This window comes from Manihot esculenta, chromosome 3, assembly GCF_001659605.2.
Source record: "Manihot esculenta cultivar AM560-2 chromosome 3, M.esculenta_v8, whole genome shotgun sequence".
Classification (NCBI taxonomy): domain Eukaryota; kingdom Viridiplantae; phylum Streptophyta; class Magnoliopsida; order Malpighiales; family Euphorbiaceae; genus Manihot; species Manihot esculenta.
The window spans coordinates 30271281-30289284 of NC_035163.2; the positions used below are offsets into that span (position 1 = coordinate 30271281).

The 18004-nt window shown below is 30.5% G+C and overlaps 3 protein-coding genes across 3 annotated transcripts; 2 read left to right on the forward strand and 1 right to left on the reverse strand.

Moving 5' to 3' along the window:
- The first annotated feature begins 3676 nt into the window (after nucleotides 1-3676).
- On the forward strand, nucleotides 3677-7405 carry LOC110612420 (sugar transport protein 13). The gene is made up of 5 exons (XM_021753202.2): nucleotides 3677-3916; nucleotides 4254-4576; nucleotides 5140-5264; nucleotides 6078-6369; nucleotides 6465-7405. The coding sequence occupies exons 1-5, from the start codon at nucleotides 3781-3783 to the stop codon at nucleotides 7176-7178; spliced, it is 1590 nt and encodes a 529-aa protein (XP_021608894.1). The 5' UTR covers nucleotides 3677-3780; the 3' UTR covers nucleotides 7179-7405.
- A 4906-nt stretch (nucleotides 7406-12311) lies between these two features.
- Nucleotides 12312-13864, forward strand: LOC110612423 (mavicyanin). The gene is made up of 2 exons (XM_021753204.1): nucleotides 12312-12534; nucleotides 13377-13864. The coding sequence occupies exons 1-2, from the start codon at nucleotides 12351-12353 to the stop codon at nucleotides 13760-13762; spliced, it is 570 nt and encodes a 189-aa protein (XP_021608896.1). The 5' UTR covers nucleotides 12312-12350; the 3' UTR covers nucleotides 13763-13864.
- A 67-nt stretch (nucleotides 13865-13931) lies between these two features.
- On the reverse strand, nucleotides 13932-16235 carry LOC110612421 (sugar transport protein 8). Its single transcript, XM_021753203.2, has 3 exons — nucleotides 16097-16235; nucleotides 15212-15531; nucleotides 13932-15127 (listed from the first exon to the last, which is right to left on the reverse strand). The coding sequence occupies exons 1-3, from the start codon at nucleotides 16218-16220 to the stop codon at nucleotides 14090-14092; spliced, it is 1482 nt and encodes a 493-aa protein (XP_021608895.1). The 5' UTR covers nucleotides 16221-16235; the 3' UTR covers nucleotides 13932-14089.
- Nucleotides 16236-18004: the final 1769 nt, after the last annotated feature.

Below are 18004 nucleotides of genomic sequence, written 5' to 3' on the forward strand. Positions count from 1 at the left end.
AATATAAAATATGGTCCATCCGAAAAAAAAAAATTAAAATATTTTATCATTTGTTTCATTATTAAGACTCGCTCTTTTTTTAATAGAGTAAGTATTGGTATGAAATTATTATTAATATAATCCAACCTATCTTTATTATATTTATTGACTAGTATCTTTTACCTAACAATCAGTTACATCACCACTAAATTATAGATAAATATTATATTTATTTTTATGTATAAGTAAAAGTACAATATTCTGCTGTATAAAAATTTTAAATAATTTATTACGTTCATTTTTTTTTTAGTATACTAACTTGAGTATTAGAGTGAATAACCACGGCCTCACATTGATTACAAGTCTAACAAATTTCAGTATAATTTGAATACGATCACATCATTAATCTAATATTTGTAATATCAAATACAAGTATTTACAAACAAACATCATTCTATAAGTTGTGTCATGATGAATACATAGCACGTACGATTAGGATGAAAAATCTGCTTCAGAGCAGAATTTGCAAAAAGTTGGAAAATAAGGGAAGGGTCTATCAATTCAATAATTACTTTATCTGCAAATATGTTTGTTTTCTTGCCTCCTTTTCCATTGAAGCTTCGAATACGGAATTGCATGAGTCGCTTTAATATTCTACCTTTACTTCAAAACTTTATCTCCACTTGTTTACAAATTAAAATTCCATCAAATTTAGAACAAAAAAAAAAAAAGATGGTGAACTTTTTTCTTTAAAAAAATGATCCAATATATTTTTTTTATTTAAATTACGTCTTTTAAACCTAAATTAATATTCTTTTCATAAAAAAACTTAAATTATTATTTTGCACGATTCCATAAATTAACTTGTTGTATTAATTAATTCAATGTATTAACAATTTTTAAATAATTAAGAAGTTTTTTTCTAATAAAATTAAGTTTGTTGTGCGTTTAGATTGTGGAGGGCCTGAAGATTCTTGTTGATAAGTGGCAAGTTGATTTCGATTTCCAACTCTTCGTTGACCATAACAAAGAGTACGGGGTGTAGAACCCAAACTTACGACTCAAAAAGAGTACGGCGGCGTTTAATTTTGAAATGTTAATCAATTTTAGAAATGTCAAAAATTGGTATCACGAAACTACTCATCCGCCAAAAATTAGAATGTGGAAAATTGACCTCAAATTGTCCCATGAGATCGTGAATTTCCTGATAACTACTACTGCCCCACTTAATTTATTTATTTAATTTTTTTGCTTTTTATAATTTAATTTTTTTTCCTTAAAATTTGAAATTATTCTATAATTAAGATTCAAATTCAAACTTTCCAACTAAAATGAGAAATATTTGCGTCATTTGTCTCCACTTATTTATGCATATTTCGCATCTTATGGATAAGATCATAAAACAAAGGCTTTACAGCATTCAAAAAAATCTCACCAAAATTACAATCTCCAGCAAATACAGGTGAAGACGCGTACGTAAAGGCTATGACATCAAAGTTCCCAGCTGGACCAATCAAATATGCACTTGTTTACGTTACATATAAATAAGGATGGCTTCAATTGTAAACCTCCAACATTGATTTTTCTTCTCAACCAATCCCACGTTTTTTTTATAAAAAACTTTATTATTATTTTTCTCCATAAATTGATTTATAAAGTCCAGGACCCAGATAGTATAACCTGTGAATGATGTAAAATTTAGTTTGCATTCAACCACTAGGGGCTCTTCAGTCAATACCCCCCGAAACTCCCTTGTTTTAGAATAGAGAGATCTTCTGCTGGAGAAAGACTGCCATAATATTATTATTTTAACATACTTCCAGAAACATAATTAACCAAAAAAAGTGAAAGTTAAATTTTATAAATTACTATATTTATAAATTAACCAAACAAGATTAGAGTACCAGAAGTTCCGATACCATTGTGATAAAATATAATACCATAAATTACTATGTCATATTTTTCAAAAAAAAAATATGGATTTAACAAAATATATAAAATGAAAGATAGTCAATTATCCATTATATACAAAGTATTGAATGGATTATACGATACAATTGTGATAAATTAGTGAAGAAAATAATGAAAATGAAAAAAAATAAAATAATAATTTAATAACAAAATACTTAAAATTTTTTAATAGAGTTAATAAAAATCTTTTTTATTTTTTTATACTAATTTAATTATTAATTAAATTGCATCCTACTATTACTTTTATCGTTAGTGTCTAAATGAATTGTCACACTACCACCACATTAATAAAATTCAGACCACAATTCATAAAAACTTAAAAAATTAGAGTGTAATTGTAAAATTTTTTAAAGTTTAAAGACGTTTTTTACCATTTTACTTAAAATTAAAAGTTATAATAATTAAAATATTTGATATTATTATTATTATATTTATTTTAATTTTATTAATGATTTGGATATACCAATTTACATTAATTAAATTCCGAATTAACTCATCTCATAAATTATTTTTTCTAAAATTCACTCTAATTATTATTTTAGTTAAAAATATACATAATTAATAATATAATTAAATTTTTTTTATATAAAAAAAGCTATTTAGAAAAAAAATATGTTATAAGAATAGAATTTAATTGGTCATTAAATTAATATATAGTACAATTGCAACTATATTATTAATTATATTTTTTTTTTAAAAAAAATTTCTTCATGTATGTTTTTAAACTGTAATAATATCCAAAAGAAGATTTTAAAAAATAGTTTTAAAAATAGATTAATTTAGAATTGAATTAATATAAAATAGTATAGCTAAATCATGGATAAACTAAAAAAATATAGTATAATAATAATATAAATATTTAATAATATAAATTTTAATTGTAGATGAAATGATAAAAAAATTTTAAATTTAAAAAAAATTATCAATTAAATCATAAATTTTTAAATTTTTATATATTATATTTTAAATTTTATTTACATGATGATAATGTGTCAGATTATATGGTAATTTTGTTAAAGAGAAATATAATAGTAAAGTGCGTTTATAATAAAATGTGTAGTTTAGAATTTAATTAATAATTAAATTAGTATAATATGTAATTATAAAAAATTTTAAAGATAGAATTTTTTTTGTAATTAAAATTTTTTTAATATGATTTACAATTGAGTTCTAAATAAATGAAGAAAAAGGTTTTTTTTTTTTTTTAAATGGGAAGAAAAAGGTTTAATGTGCCAATTAAAAATTAAAAGTCAGTTGTTATCGTTATTGTGAAATTATAGTTAAGAGCTTTGATTATTATCAATTGAATTAAATAATATATTTTTTATTATTGATCCTATAATTATCTTAACTTAATCACCAATTAATTTAATCCTTAAACAGGGAATATTGATATCAGGAAGCGCCACCATCGTATCAGTCACTTGTATATATTCAACAGAGTATCAATTTCATTTCACACCCAAAAATAAATTAATAAATAAAACAAATAAATTCAAAATCCATGCCTAAATACGAGCCTCAGAGTTGAGACTCAGAAGAGGCGTTGGTTGACTAGCCAGCCGTCGAGAAAGAAAAAGCGAACGAAAACAGAGTCTATAGCTGCCACGTGCAAGGATCTGAAGGTGGTGTCCCACCAACATCATCCATTTCGTAAATCCTACTGTGTCATTCAACTCCTTTCGCGTCTATATAAGCCCTCTGCTCCTCCTTGCACCTTGATATCATACAATCGTCTCCTCTTCTTCTTTCTTTGATTTTATCAACCACCACCACTGGTTCCTTAACACATTTTCTCTTCAGCTTTTGTTTCTTGTTGTCTACGTTATCATGCCTGCAGGAGGTTTCTCTGCAGCTCCTGCCGGAGGAGTGGAATTCGAGGCGAAGATTACGCCGATCGTCATCATTTCCTGCATAATGGCTGCCACCGGTGGCCTCATGTTTGGTTACGACGTCGGAGTTTCAGGTATTATTATTTTGCAAAAAGAAAAAAAGTTTTTTCTTCAAATTTATATATATTTTTTAAATGAGGGAGAGTAAAACAGGAAAAAAAAGGTAACTTGTCCTCCCGCTAAGATGGAGTTCGGCGAAGCCGGTAGTCTTCCTTGTTGTTTATAAAATTACTATATAATCCCTGATTTTAAGTACGTGACACGAAGGGTCCTTTTGGAAACTCAGTGTCCATAACTGTTGACGAGAGACTTTAATAAGCAAATTAACTGCAAATTTGCCTGTCGTTAATCAGCTGCAAATTAAGCAGAAATTATTTGAAGACTTGACGATATAAATTTGATATGATGCAGGGGGAGTTACATCGATGCCCGATTTCTTGAAAAAATTCTTCCCAACTGTGTATGACAAGACTCAGGATCCCACAATCAACAGCAACTACTGCAAGTATGATAATCAAGGCTTGCAATTATTCACCTCATCGCTGTACTTGGCTGGCTTAGTAGCAACTTTCTTTGCTTCCTATACCACGAGAAAGCTTGGCAGGAGGCCAACCATGTTGATTGCTGGGATTTTCTTCATTATTGGTGTGGTGCTTAATACTGCAGCTCAAGACCTTGCCATGCTCATCATTGGCAGGATTTTACTCGGCTGTGGAGTTGGTTTTGCTAATCAGGTTTGTTTATTTCGCAATTATATATAATTATATATGCTTAAAAAAATTTTTTTTGCATGTGATGGAGACCTCTTTTTTATTCTTTCCTTCCTCTGTTGGCTCATATGAAAAAGATTATTGGTTTGTATTTATCCAGAGAAAGTGGCTGTCAAAAACCCAGTTCCCGGTTGATTCTTTACGTCTTTGTTTTCGCTTTTAAGAATCATTTTCCTTTGAAAAAGTCTTTCATTTTTTTCCTTGAATGACGTGATGGCAAGTTGCTAAGCCTATGGACTGTAGACTCATTTGATTCCATCTTTCAGTCATTGCTTGTGTTTTAGACTTTTAGTGTTTTTTTTATATTATCATTTTGTCATTTATTGGACAAAATCAAAGAAATGGGAATTTGAGCGATTTGTTTTACTCAGTAAGATGTAGACAATCTTATATTGTAAATTTATACTGCATATGAAAATGAGATATAATTAATGCATGCATCATCTCACAGGCACGTGGTTGTTGAGCAAAGACAAATAAATATGTTCATTTGTTTATTTGATGATTAAAATTTCAATTTTGAACAGGCGGTGCCTCTATTTCTATCTGAGATAGCACCCACAAGAATCCGTGGAGGCCTAAACATACTCTTCCAGCTTAACGTCACCATCGGCATAGTTTTTGCTAACCTTGTCAATTACGGGACTGCAAAGTAAGCCCAGTTCTCTCCTACTACATTTATCTTATTTTTATCTGACGAAGGAACATGAATTCAAACCAGGAAACAAATAAAACAAGTAATAACATTAGAATAATCAATAAGCTGGTCTAGGGTGTCACACTGTCAGAATACACGCATCATCACTCGGTGGGGATTGTCAAAAAAGTGAACCTTTTTTTTTTTTTTTTCCCTTCATGTTCATCAAGTTTCTGCTGACAGTTCTGTTTTGCATATTTCTATTCACCCCTGCGTCACTATTGATAGTATATAAGTTGTGTATTTGATTCAGATACTTGAAAAAGTCAACAATTTGACTTCCTAGCCTACTAGTTAGACTAAAAAAAAAAAATCATTGGTGGATGATGATCGTTTTTAGACTAATGTTATATTATTATGACGATTACAAATGGGAAACTGCGACTATGAAAAGAGGTAGAGAATTCAAACCATAAAAATTAATTAACAGAAAACACGATATATCTATTTGACTATATGTCACTTAATAATTAATGCTTTTAGGATGTTTAAATATCGAAAAAGCTAGGGAAAAAAAAAGGAAAAATTATTGATACATCCGATTTTGTGAATCTTTTGATTACGTTATGGGATTTGCATAAATTTCCTAATAACGTTAATGAATGACTTGTTCTAAATCAAGAGATAACATTATATGCAAATTCAGGTGCATGATAGTAGGTTCTTTCCTCTAACCACATAATTTAATTAATATTTCTGTTTGAAAGGATCATGGTTAAATCTATGGCTTCTGATATTGTTGCTACTCCTGCTGTTGTGTATAAACAGAATTAAATCGGGATGGGGCTGGAGATTATCATTGGGATTGGCTGGCATTCCTGCACTTCTATTGACTTTCGGGTCTCTCCTGGTGTCAGAAACTCCTAACAGCCTCATTGAGCGTGGCCGTTTGGAAGAAGGAAAAGCCATTCTCAGAAAGATTCGGGGCACAGACAAGATTGAACCAGAGTTCCTGGAGCTTGTTGAGGCCAGCCGTATAGCAAAAGAAGTGAAACATCCCTTCAGGAATCTCATGAAGAGGAGGAACCGGCCCCAGCTGGTTATATCAGTAGCCTTGCAGGTCAGAATTTCTCAGTTCTCAACACATTCATTTAAATTGGATCATTGTTAAAGTAAACAAGGCTGATGATAATTTTACTTGAATGGTTGCAACAGATCTTCCAGCAGCTCACAGGCATCAATGCAATCATGTTCTACGCTCCTGTCTTGTTTGACACTCTAGGATTTGGCAGCGATGCTTCCCTATATTCAGCTGTTATAACAGGTGCAGTGAATGTTATTTCTACTGTTGTATCCATCTACTCGGTGGACAGAGTAGGACGTCGAGTGCTGTTATTGGAAGCTGGAGTCCAAATGTTTGTCTCTCAAGTAATAATAGCAATAATCCTAGGCATCAAGGTTAAAGACCATTCTGAAGACCTTCATCGTGGAATTGCAGTGTTAGTGGTTATTATGATTTGCACATTTGTTTCTGGATTTGCCTGGTCATGGGGACCTCTTGGATGGCTAATCCCCAGTGAAACATTCCCATTGGAGACCCGCTCAGCTGGTCAGAGTGTTACTGTTTGTGTGAACTTGCTCTTCACTTTTGCTATAGCACAGGCCTTTCTCTCCATGCTCTGCCATTTCAAATATGGCATCTTCTTGTTCTTCTCTAGCTGGGTCTTTGTCATGTCATTTTTCGTGTTTTTCCTCGTCCCGGAGACCAAAAATATACCCATTGAAGAGATGACGGAGAGAGTGTGGAAGCAGCATTGGCTCTGGAAGAGATTTATGGATGACAATGAGGAGGGAGCAATTGAAATTAATGGTCAGAAATCACAGAAAAAGGGGCATGCAAATGGTTTTGATCCTGTTACCCAGTTTTAAATTGGAGAGAGGATTTAACTGAGGTATAACTTACAGGAACACTGCTATACACATTAGAGTACGAATGGGAAAGGTTATATATTTTTTTTCAATACAATGTTGTCTAATTTATGATTTTGAAGGAATTCAAGAATGTCTTTTTCTCTACTGGGTGGCATCTGGTTGTAAAGTTCGAAGTGAGCAATCACTATTTTACAGCAATATACAGATTTATTTTTCATTTTTAATTTTGAAGGGCCAAATATTCATTTAAATAAAAGCATCAGGCCCAATCGGAGTATAAATCAGGAAATTTAAACCTAAAGGCCCTTACAGATGAGAATGACCTAAAAGATTCAAAAGAAACAAATAGTTTGTAATCACTAAAATGCAACAAACTGTATAGTTAAGCCCAAGCTGAAGAAGAAACCCACAAGAAACTCTAGTCAGGACATCAATAACAAGGCTCACCTGCTGCCATCGAATCTTCCTTACGAGCTGCTCATCCCAAAACATCAAAAAAGAATGCATCCGAGACCCAGGGTGACGGCAGGAACGTCCAGATCATGAAAATGCTAAGCAACGTCTTTTAAGAATCCGTCAAAGGCATACGTATTGAATTCTTTTGCATGTCGCTTATGCCTTAGTATCACCTTGCCTAGTGAGCAACCATTAGCAAATGCTTTAGTAAAATGTGAAAAAAAAGGTACAAAAATCCAAACAACAAAAGATTACTCAATCAGCCCAAATGGATAAACACACAAGGAGTTCAAAATTAGGAGAAATTATAAAGCGGAAGTATTCTATTATGTAATATTGCCTACATGATATAATAAATTAATAAAAATAAAACAATTAGCTAAATAAAATTTTAAAGAATAACTAGTTAGTAATTTTTTTAATAAAAAATATAATTATTTTTATATAAATATCACATTTCTATTTATTTATTATACTATATATATAAACATCCTACTTAATAGAATCGTTTCATTCAATAATTTTTTTAAACTTAACCGCACCATTTCCTTAGAGGAACCGTGGTCACATAACATATGCATCCTCGAAAACGAGGATGAAGAGATAAAAGAAAGGGACTATTTTTCTTATCTGGACGGGACATGGAAAGATTAATTCAATAATTAAGGAGAAAGGAGTGGTGCCACTATCTATACAGAGAGAGAAGAGAGGAGGATAAAATATAAAAAGGATAATTTATATATAGATTTGTGGAGATATTTACACAAATTAAAGATGTCCATATTAATTCTATATTATTTTAATGTTACAAAAATTTAATTTATATACAAAACCGTTACAATGTGAGGTAATAAAAATTTGAATACAATAAATTTGAATGGTATATAATAATTAGTATGAAACTACTAAATAATTTGAGTTAATTATTTTGGACCAAGTGAAAAATAGATCCAAAAGTTATTTAGACCAATTTGGACTGAACTGTTTCAATTGGTATCAGAGTTACCTGGTTAAACAAATTGTGCAGAGCTAGTGGACCTGCGAGGAAAGAGCTATCCGTGAGAGACGAGATGGAGCCGCCCGAAATACTAGCGAACTACAATACCCAAGAGTTCGGTCCTAATTTAGTAATTGTATCTGATTCAGTTGCGAGAAAAGGGTTACCCGTGAGAGACGAGGTAGAACCGCCCGAAATACTAGCGAATCACAGTACCCAAGGGTCCGGTCCCACTAGTTGGTAAACCCTAAACCCTATCTAAATAGCTAGTATGTCAGATACATCAGCAATACGACACATTCGAATAGTATATAATAGCTAGCATATTCAAATTGGCCCAGGATTAGAACAATAAGGTCGAAAAATGAGAGTACATATCTTTGTAAATATGGATGCTATTTATAGTGGAAAAACCGACTGTTATATATGGTTATAAAAATTTTGAGATAATATAATAAAATCATAACAGTTAGATTTAATCATAAATAAAATATTTAATGATCATAAAATCTTTAATGACCATAAAATCTTTAATAACTATAAAATCTTTAATTATCATAAAATCTTCAATCACCATAAAATCTTTTGAAATCTAAAGTAATTTTACAACAATTCCCCACATATTTCAAAATAATTTTCATTGCTGGATTTAGAAACTTAGTGTATATGTTTCGAATATGGTGTCTTCAATGACCATAAAATCTTTAATTACTATAAAATTTTCAACGATAATAAAATTTTTTGAAATCTAAACTAATTTTACAATAATTCACCTGAAATACTAGTGAACCACAAGCCGAATTCGAATTTACCACATCTTCTGGTAAATTCGAATTCTATATAATAACTAGCAAGTCTGCCACATCGGTAGAATACAACAAATCTGAATTGTATATAATAGCTAGCACATCCAAATTGACGAGGTGGAACCGTCCGAAATACTAGCGAACCACAAGCCGAATTCGGATTTATCACATCGGTAGAATACGATAAATTCGAATTATATATAATAGCTAGCACGTTTGCCACATCGGGAGAATACGACAAATCCAAATTGTATATAATAGCTAGCACATCTAAATTGACGACGTGGAGCCGCCCGAAATACTAGCAAACCACAATACCCAAAGGTCCGATCCTGATTTAGCAATTGTATCCAATTCAGTTGCGATGAGGACGTCGCAAATTTAACAGAGAAGAGTGTGACGTCCACTTGCTAGCTTGTAGATTCCGTCCCACATCGGTAGAATATGGCAAATTCGAATTGTATATAATATCCAGTAGGGGTGAGCATTTGGTCGGTTCGGTTTAACATCGAACCAAACTGAATAAACCAAATTTTAGTATTTATAAAAACCGAACCGAACTGATTTTGGTCGGAAACTAGATCAAATTGAACCGAACTGATTCGGTCCGATTCGATTCAGTTTAATCAGTTTAATAAATTTTTTATTTTTTACACTTTATTTTTAATATTTTAAAATTTAATTAAAATATTTTAATCTTAATATAATTTAATTTCTCTACATTATTGAAAATAACATATTATTATCACTAATCGGTTCGGTTTGATTTTTTTAATTTTTTTCTGATCAAAACCGAACCGAACCGAAATAACCAAAATTTTTAAAATTAAAAATCGAACGGAACCGAATTGAATAAAAAACCAAATTGAATTTTGAAATTAATTCGGTTCGGTCGATTTTTTCGGTTTGAACCAAATACTACTCATCCCTAATAGCTAGCACATCCAAATTGTATATAATAGTTAGCACGAAACTATTAAATAACTTAGATTAATTATTTTGGATCAAGTAAAAAATAGATCCAAAAATTATTTGAGCCAATTTGGACCGGATCATTTCATACCATATATCTAATATTGAGAAATCTAGTTTATAATAATTCTTATGTTTGAAAATCACAAATGAAAAACAAATAAATTTATTAATAGAAAACTATGTTCAAATGATATGCAACTTTCAATATTAAATGGTAATTAATCATAACAAATAGCATAATGTTGTGTTATTTAAGTTTGATTTTATTTAAATACATATTCATTCATTTGAATTTTAATATTTTACTAGGTTAAATAAGGATAAGAGAATAATAAGGATAGGAGAATAATAAAAGGAAAAAAAATTTAATTTGGACTTTATATTTTAAAATCAAAAGAATCGTGAGCGTCTCGCTTTATTAATTAGAATCATATTTTTTTAATTTTTAATATTGTAATTAGATTAAACTTTATTAATTAGAATCATATTCTTCTAATTTTTAATGATGTAATTGGATTAAATTTTAAGAGCGTTTTCTACATTTATTCAAAAACTAGAATAAATTACCGAATGTTTCTTAATTAGTTGAAAATTCAAAAAAGAATTAGATATCTGAAATCTCTTCCATATTTATAGTTATTTATTAATAATTAATTTAAAATTATTTTTTATATTTATAATCAACTAATAGAACTGAAATTAAAATTATTTTTTTAATTGAATAATTTTCATATTAATTTTTTTTAAATTTAATTATTTATTTTTCCGAATTAATTTTATTTATTTTTATTTATTTATATTCAAAATCTCCCCATTTATTTTATTTTTTAATTTATTTAATAAAATTAATTTATTTATCAATTTCACAATTGATTCTGTTCAAACACTATCACAAATTTTCTTTTAGAAAAATAAAAATTCATTTTTGTAACTTCGATGCCTATCATTATCTATAAGCAATTCAATCTATTTCAAATTTTCTTTTAGAAAAATAAAAATTTATTTTTGTAACTTCAATACCCATCATTATCTATAAGCAATTCAATCTATCTGTTCTTTTTGATTAATAATGCAAAAAAAAAAAAAAATTATTATGAGTTTAAAATATGCATATATAAATTTTCACTTATTTTATGAATAAATATAATAACATTATGTTCTAAAATTTACAATAAACCAAATCTATACCCTTGATTGAAATAAAAAATTTTAAAAATTAATTCAATTATTTTTATCAAATTTCTTATTTGAAATAAAAGCATTCATTTCATTTTTAACTTAAAAATTTTTATTTTTTTAAAAAAATAAAATCATACATAATTTTATAAGAATTATTTATTTATTTTTTGACAAAATAATCATTTTAAGGGGATAAAGAATTTTTTGGAGGAAAATATAAGCTGTAGACGAGATGTAATATATAACCTAATTGTATGGTTGTTTTCTATCTAATGGTCGCTTTTAAAATCAACCTTACAATTACATTTTATCTTCTAAAATTGACTATTCTTAACCGAGGGAAACTGGCTTCATTCGTTAGATACAATCAGACATTAACTAAATTAATTATATAATTATGGTTACCACTCATCACCATTCCCAACATTAATCTTTCCTTTCAAGTTTTTCAAACTATAGCCAAGCATCAATAATTTTCCTTTTGCTTAATTTAAAATTCTTTGAGTCAAGTCTACTGACATGGCAACAAATTGAATGCTTCACTATTTTATCTGATTAAATTATAATAAAATGGTTTCCTCAATTACTAATTAAAAAAAAAAAAAAGGTAGGGGGACAAAAGTCTCATTCCACTAAATTCAATGAACAATGATGTTTCAACGACCAAACCCATGTAAGTCCGGAAGATTTATAAACGCCGAAGTAAAACAAAAAAAATCTCCAGTCTCCACTTCTCTTTACCTCAACCAATCGGCAATGCAGTTCAGAACCATGGCTTTGGTGAAGAGAAGTGTGGTTTTGGTATTGATGATGCCATTGTTTCAGGTGATGAATGCAGCTATCTACAAGGTTGGGGACTCAGCTGGTTGGACCACTATTGGTAATATTGACTACAAACAATGGTCTGCTACTAAGACCTTTCAAGTTGGTGACATTATTGGTAATTTTTCTTATTCTTGAATCTTGACATTCTTAACTCCTAGTTTTGGATAACTTTTTTACTTCTTGTCGGGAATATGGTTTAATTCAGTTTCTTGTTCTTGTTTTGTTTAGATACTGTAGTTTTCTATTCCATCTCCCTCAAAACCCAGTAATTTCTTCATGTTCTCTTCGATCAACTTCTGGGTTTTGTGATTCTCGATCTAGCTAGTTTTGTTTGAGTTCAAAATTCTTAAGTACAAGATCTTAACACCCACTGGCTTATGCTTGTTCCAATTTTCATGTGCTTCTTTCCTCACAAGGCCTCAGAAAACAACTATTTCCCAGGTTGTCCCTTTGAGCCCTGGCTTGAGAATTCCGCAATGGAAAGTGAGGAGACAGCGTGGATGACACATGTCGTTATAAATATGACTCACATTTTAAGGTGTAGGCATTAGGTACCCACTTGTTAGGGTGGCATGATGATATGGTGGGCCACTGTGCACCACATATTGTCCCCACAGGCCACACTAGCTCTCCACCTGTTTTGGCATGCTTGAGTGAATCATAGCCTTGTGTGGAGGTTCCACATTGACATTCCACCAAACCGATAGGCAATAGCCTCGCAGAAATACAGTGTTAAAAGCTGCAACCATGTTGTTTTGTCGGCTTGGCCCTCTTTCTTTGGAGACATTTGATGAATGTACTATTTGTGATTGATACTTCAAATATATATAATAATTTTTCTTATTATACATATCTGTTAAAGCGTTTAATTTGGTTAGAATTTATTTGTAATAATTGAGGTTTCTGTGTCTAAAGCCTTCCACTTATTATATTTTTTTTTGGCTTAATTGTGATCAGTTTTTGAGTACAATTCTCAATTTCACAACGTGATGCGAGTAACACACGCCATGTACAGGGCATGCAATGCGTCAGCCCCTTTTGCAACTTATACCACAGGCAACGATTCAATCACCATAAAAACTCGTGGCCACCATTTCTTTTTCTGCGGTGTCCCTGGCCATTGCCAAGCTGGTCAGAAGGTTGACATTAACGTCCCTCACCATCAAGAAGTCATAGCTCCAACTCCTGCTTCTTCTTCTTCATCATCTTCTACGTTCTCTCCCGCAGTTCCTGCTGCCAGAATTCCAGGCCCCTCTACCAGCAATGCCATTTCATTCATGCCTTCGGATAATCTTGCTTTCGGTGTTGCTGTTCTGGCAACTCTTGGGTTCAGTTTTGCTTGATGGAAAAAGTAGTCGCTCAATAATTGTATTCAAATCTTGTTTATATGTATTGATCAGACCTGATAATGTATATTTTTATATATTCTCAGGTTGACTTGGTTATATTTTGTCAGGAATTATCATATCCGATTAACAAGATTGAAACTTGCAGAAGCAACGCAAATATTCATAAAAGCAAAGCATATTAACTTGCATATCTATCGACGAATATGAAATTACAAAAAAAAGAAAAAGAAAAAAGTAGATATTGTAAAGCACAGAATGTGTAAATTGTTTAGCTCTTCTAATAATGCTACTGCACAATAACCATCGTCGTCGTCATCCAAATCAATCCATGAATTTACTCCAGACTGGATGCTTCTTCCAGACATTTTCAGCCATGAGATCAATCGGTACATTCTTGGTCTCGGGCAACAGTTTCACGACGAACAACCCCATGATTATTATCCAGGCGGCGAAGAAGAAGAATATACCGGCTTTCATGTGACAAAGCATTGATAAGAAAGCCTGAGCTATGAGGAAAGTGAAGAGCATGTTTGAGCTAACTGCAAAAGCAAACCCAGCAGTTCTGGTCTCTAGAGGGAATGTTTCACTTGGTATCAACCAGCCCAGAGGACCCCATGACCATGCGAACGACATAACATACAAGCAAACGAGGCACACAACAATGATTGCCAGTGGTTTTGAAAGCGTTCCTGTAGCTGACAATTTCAATATTAAAATAAGCCCAATAGCAACCTGACTAATAAACATCTGGACACAGGCTTGAAGCAGCAATTTTCTCCTCCCAATCTTATCCACAGCATAAACCGAGACCAATGTACTAATCACATTGACTAACCCAGTGATCACAGAGGACAGAAGAGAAGCATCATTCTTGAATCCAACAGTTTGGAACAAAACAGGTGCGTAAAACATTATAGCATTGATTCCTGTAAACTGCTGAAACACTTGCATGAGAACTGCAATAACTAGCGGGGGGATACTGGATCGTTTCATGATGTTCTTAAATGGATTCTTAACTTCCCTGGCTATCTCACAGGCAGATTGAATTTGCTTGAACTCAGCATCAACATCGTCGACTCCTCTAATCTGCTTAAGTGCCTTTAATCCTTTGCCTTCTTTTCCATGCTCAATTAGGCTCGATGGAGTTTCAGGGATGATTAAGGAGCCTATAAATAGGACCAAGGCTGGAGTGCCTGCAAGCCCCAGGGAAATTCTCCATCCATTTGGGTGAGACTTTGAAGTGCCATAATTGACAAGATTTGCTATCAAGATTCCTATGGTGACAAATAGCTGGAACAGAATGTTCACAGCCCCACGATGCTGAACTGGTGCTATCTCTGACAGGAATAGAGGAACAGCCTGCAAAATTTTTCCAGGGATTATTGAATTAGATTTACTTGAAGAACTATATTTATATTAAATAAAAACCAGCAAGTACGTTACCTCATTTCCAAATCCTACACCACAACCAAGGAGAACCCTGCCAATAATGAGCATCCAAAGGTATTGAGCACCAGAGCTCAGGCCAGCCCCCGCCAAGAAAAATAACGATGCAACAAAAATTGTGGGCTTTCTACCAAATTTTTCGCACACACTGGAAGCAACGAAACTGGATAAAAGGGCAGCCAAATAGAGTGATGACGTGAAGAGCTGAAGATATTGATTGTCATATTTGCAATAATTGTCTTCAATAGCATGCTGTTTTCTCTCATAGACAGATGGAAAGAATTTTTTCAAAAAATCATCCATGGCTGTCACTCCACCTGACACCCACACAAAATCACCATACTAGATTAGGGTAGGAACTATTTCAGAGCAGAACATAACCCAGGAAAATAACCTAATACGAACTTTTAAGAATTTTCGATGTGCCATGCATATTTCATATCTGTATACGTGCCAGGGCCAACCTTTTGGGAAACAGTTTTTTAAAATAAGGTTGTTGGAGATTTTTGAAAATTTGTAAAAACTTGCAAATTTTTTTTTTAAAACCTCCAAATATATTTAGAAAATTTTATCATAAAGAAGAGTGTAAAGGATGTGGTGCTGTAACAAGTGGAGTATAAAATTTGAATGGTCTATTTATTTATTTAGAATAAATCAAATTGAACGTCCAGGATATTTTTTATTTTCCCCTAATATTACTAATAATACAAGAAAATTCACAGTAACAAACTAATATTTCAATATACAGAATGAAAAGTCATGTAGTCGTAGTATGCAACATCGATGAACAGAAAAATTCTTAGTAAAAATATGTTCAGAACATTTTAATTTCTATAGTATAAAAACAAAAGGAATTGAATTATTTTGAGTTGGAAGAAATACCTGAAATTCCAATATCATAACCGAACATTAAGCCACCAAAGGCTGCAAGAACCCAACAAAAAATCACATAAACAGTAATCTTCCATGGAAAATCCACAGGAACAACTCTCTCAATGTCGACCATCTTTCTCTTTTTTTCTTGGAAAAAAAAAATGTAGGTTATCGATTCTAGCTTCGTTTATATAGAGATATATTTATTGCTGTATCCGTTCCTATCCACAGGCATTAATTAAGTCCAACACTAGTCCTACACTATTCTGAATAGGATTATCCACTAATTTCGGATTTTGATTACCTTTCTTTACAAGAATTAAATTAATTAATATCTTTTTTTTTATTTTTTACTTTCATCCCCATAATTCTTGTGCAAATCCCATTGGAAATCGTAATATTGATGGCTTTCATAATGGAAATCCTTAATTAAATCGTATTTCACGAAGAATGTTAGTATTTTTGAAAAAATTACGAATACAGATTAAGTTCAAATTATATCTCCTATTCTCCTTGCTAAATAGTAATTAATTATAAGTGTAATTATTTTAATTATTTAATTTTGACTGAAATACAAATTAACTCAAAATTCTACTACCTCGAGTACTATTAGTTAAAATAAATAAACATCCGAATATTAATTTAATAATTATTTAGTTAATTCATATATAAATTTAACCATATAACTGTTGCATTCTTTTGTAAAAAGATATTTTCTTGTGGAATAATTTAATTAGTAAATATCTCATATATGGAATCAATAAATTTGTAAAAATTAATTGAATTGAAATTTTTTTCCTATAAATAATTTACTCAAACCATCGTATTTATTTTGCTTAGGTTAGTATGTTTTCCATATTTGAAACAAAACAAAGAAGGAAAGAAATACATGAATGGCAGAAAAGAGGTCGATTTTGGAAATTTGAGCCAGAATTTTCTGATGAAGAAAACATGGCATTTTCAGAAAATTAAAAAAGAAAATTTCTTTTTAGGAAGATATGTCTTCAATGAAATTAGAAAAGAAAAGGTGAAAACACCTCATATAAAGTTGGCCTAATTAACTTAAGCCACCTAAACAATTGACCGAAATTAAATGGTTAAATAAAATTATAAAAAAATTCTTAATTGCACTAGGGTTTTTTATACACCCAATTAATAAAAAATCAGTAATTAATATATTTATCGTAATTTCTTTTACATTTTTTGTAGTAGTTAGAGTGAAGATTTTTGTAGTAGTTAGTATAGAAAATGAATATTATATTTATAAGTATTAAATAATTTAAATTATTTAATTTAAATTACATATAAAATAAATTTATAAATTATTTAGATGAATTTCTGTAAAATATTCTGGAAGAACTTAAAAAATGCATCATTAATGGCAGTTCTGATTGTGTGGCCAGAGGTGGAAGCTTTGGGTCTCAGGGAAGAGTAACGTTGGTATTGGTTGATTCAGGTCCAATCGGCTAATGTTAATATAGAGACTATATAAAACACGCATACACACTTATAATAACTAGTCCAATTGAAATTTTTAAATTTTAGTATTTATCTAAATTCAATAATTTACTATTATAATAAAAAAATTTAAATTTTATAATTTTTTTAAAAATAATAATAGATATTTTATTTCATTTTTATTTATATTATAAGTATCTTCTACTCTAAATAAATATAATGAATCATAGATAAATTGAAAATAAATATTAAATTAATTAATTTTATAATTATTAATTATATAATTTATAAAATAATATATATTTAATGGTTGATATGTTAAAAAAATCAAAATTTTAAACGCATAAAATACATTAAAGATTAAAAAAAATTTAAGATAATAATTATTAAAATATTAATTAATTGTCAAATAAAATTAATTAAACTCAAAAAATTAACCATTTAAATCTAATAATATGA

Coding starts and splice junctions, on each gene's coding strand:
- LOC110612421 (XM_021753203.2), bottom strand. CDS start 16,220: ATGGTCGACATTGAGAGAGTTGTTCCTGTGGATTTTCCATGGAAGATT. Junction 15,532..16,096: donor TTATGATATTGGAATTTCAG/GTATTTCTTCCA, acceptor TGTGGGTGTCAG/GTGGAGTGACAGCCATGGAT. Junction 15,128..15,211: donor GTGTAGGATTTGGAAATGAG/GTAACGTACTTG, acceptor AAAATTTTGCAG/GCTGTTCCTCTATTCCTGTC.
- LOC110612423 (XM_021753204.1), top strand. CDS start 12,351: ATGCAGTTCAGAACCATGGCTTTGGTGAAGAGAAGTGTGGTTTTGGTA. Junction 12,535..13,376: donor TCAAGTTGGTGACATTATTG/GTAATTTTTCTT, acceptor AATTGTGATCAG/TTTTTGAGTACAATTCTCAA.
- LOC110612420 (XM_021753202.2), top strand. CDS start 3,781: ATGCCTGCAGGAGGTTTCTCTGCAGCTCCTGCCGGAGGAGTGGAATTC. Junction 3,917..4,253: donor TTACGACGTCGGAGTTTCAG/GTATTATTATTT, acceptor GATATGATGCAG/GGGGAGTTACATCGATGCCC. Junction 4,577..5,139: donor GAGTTGGTTTTGCTAATCAG/GTTTGTTTATTT, acceptor AATTTTGAACAG/GCGGTGCCTCTATTTCTATC.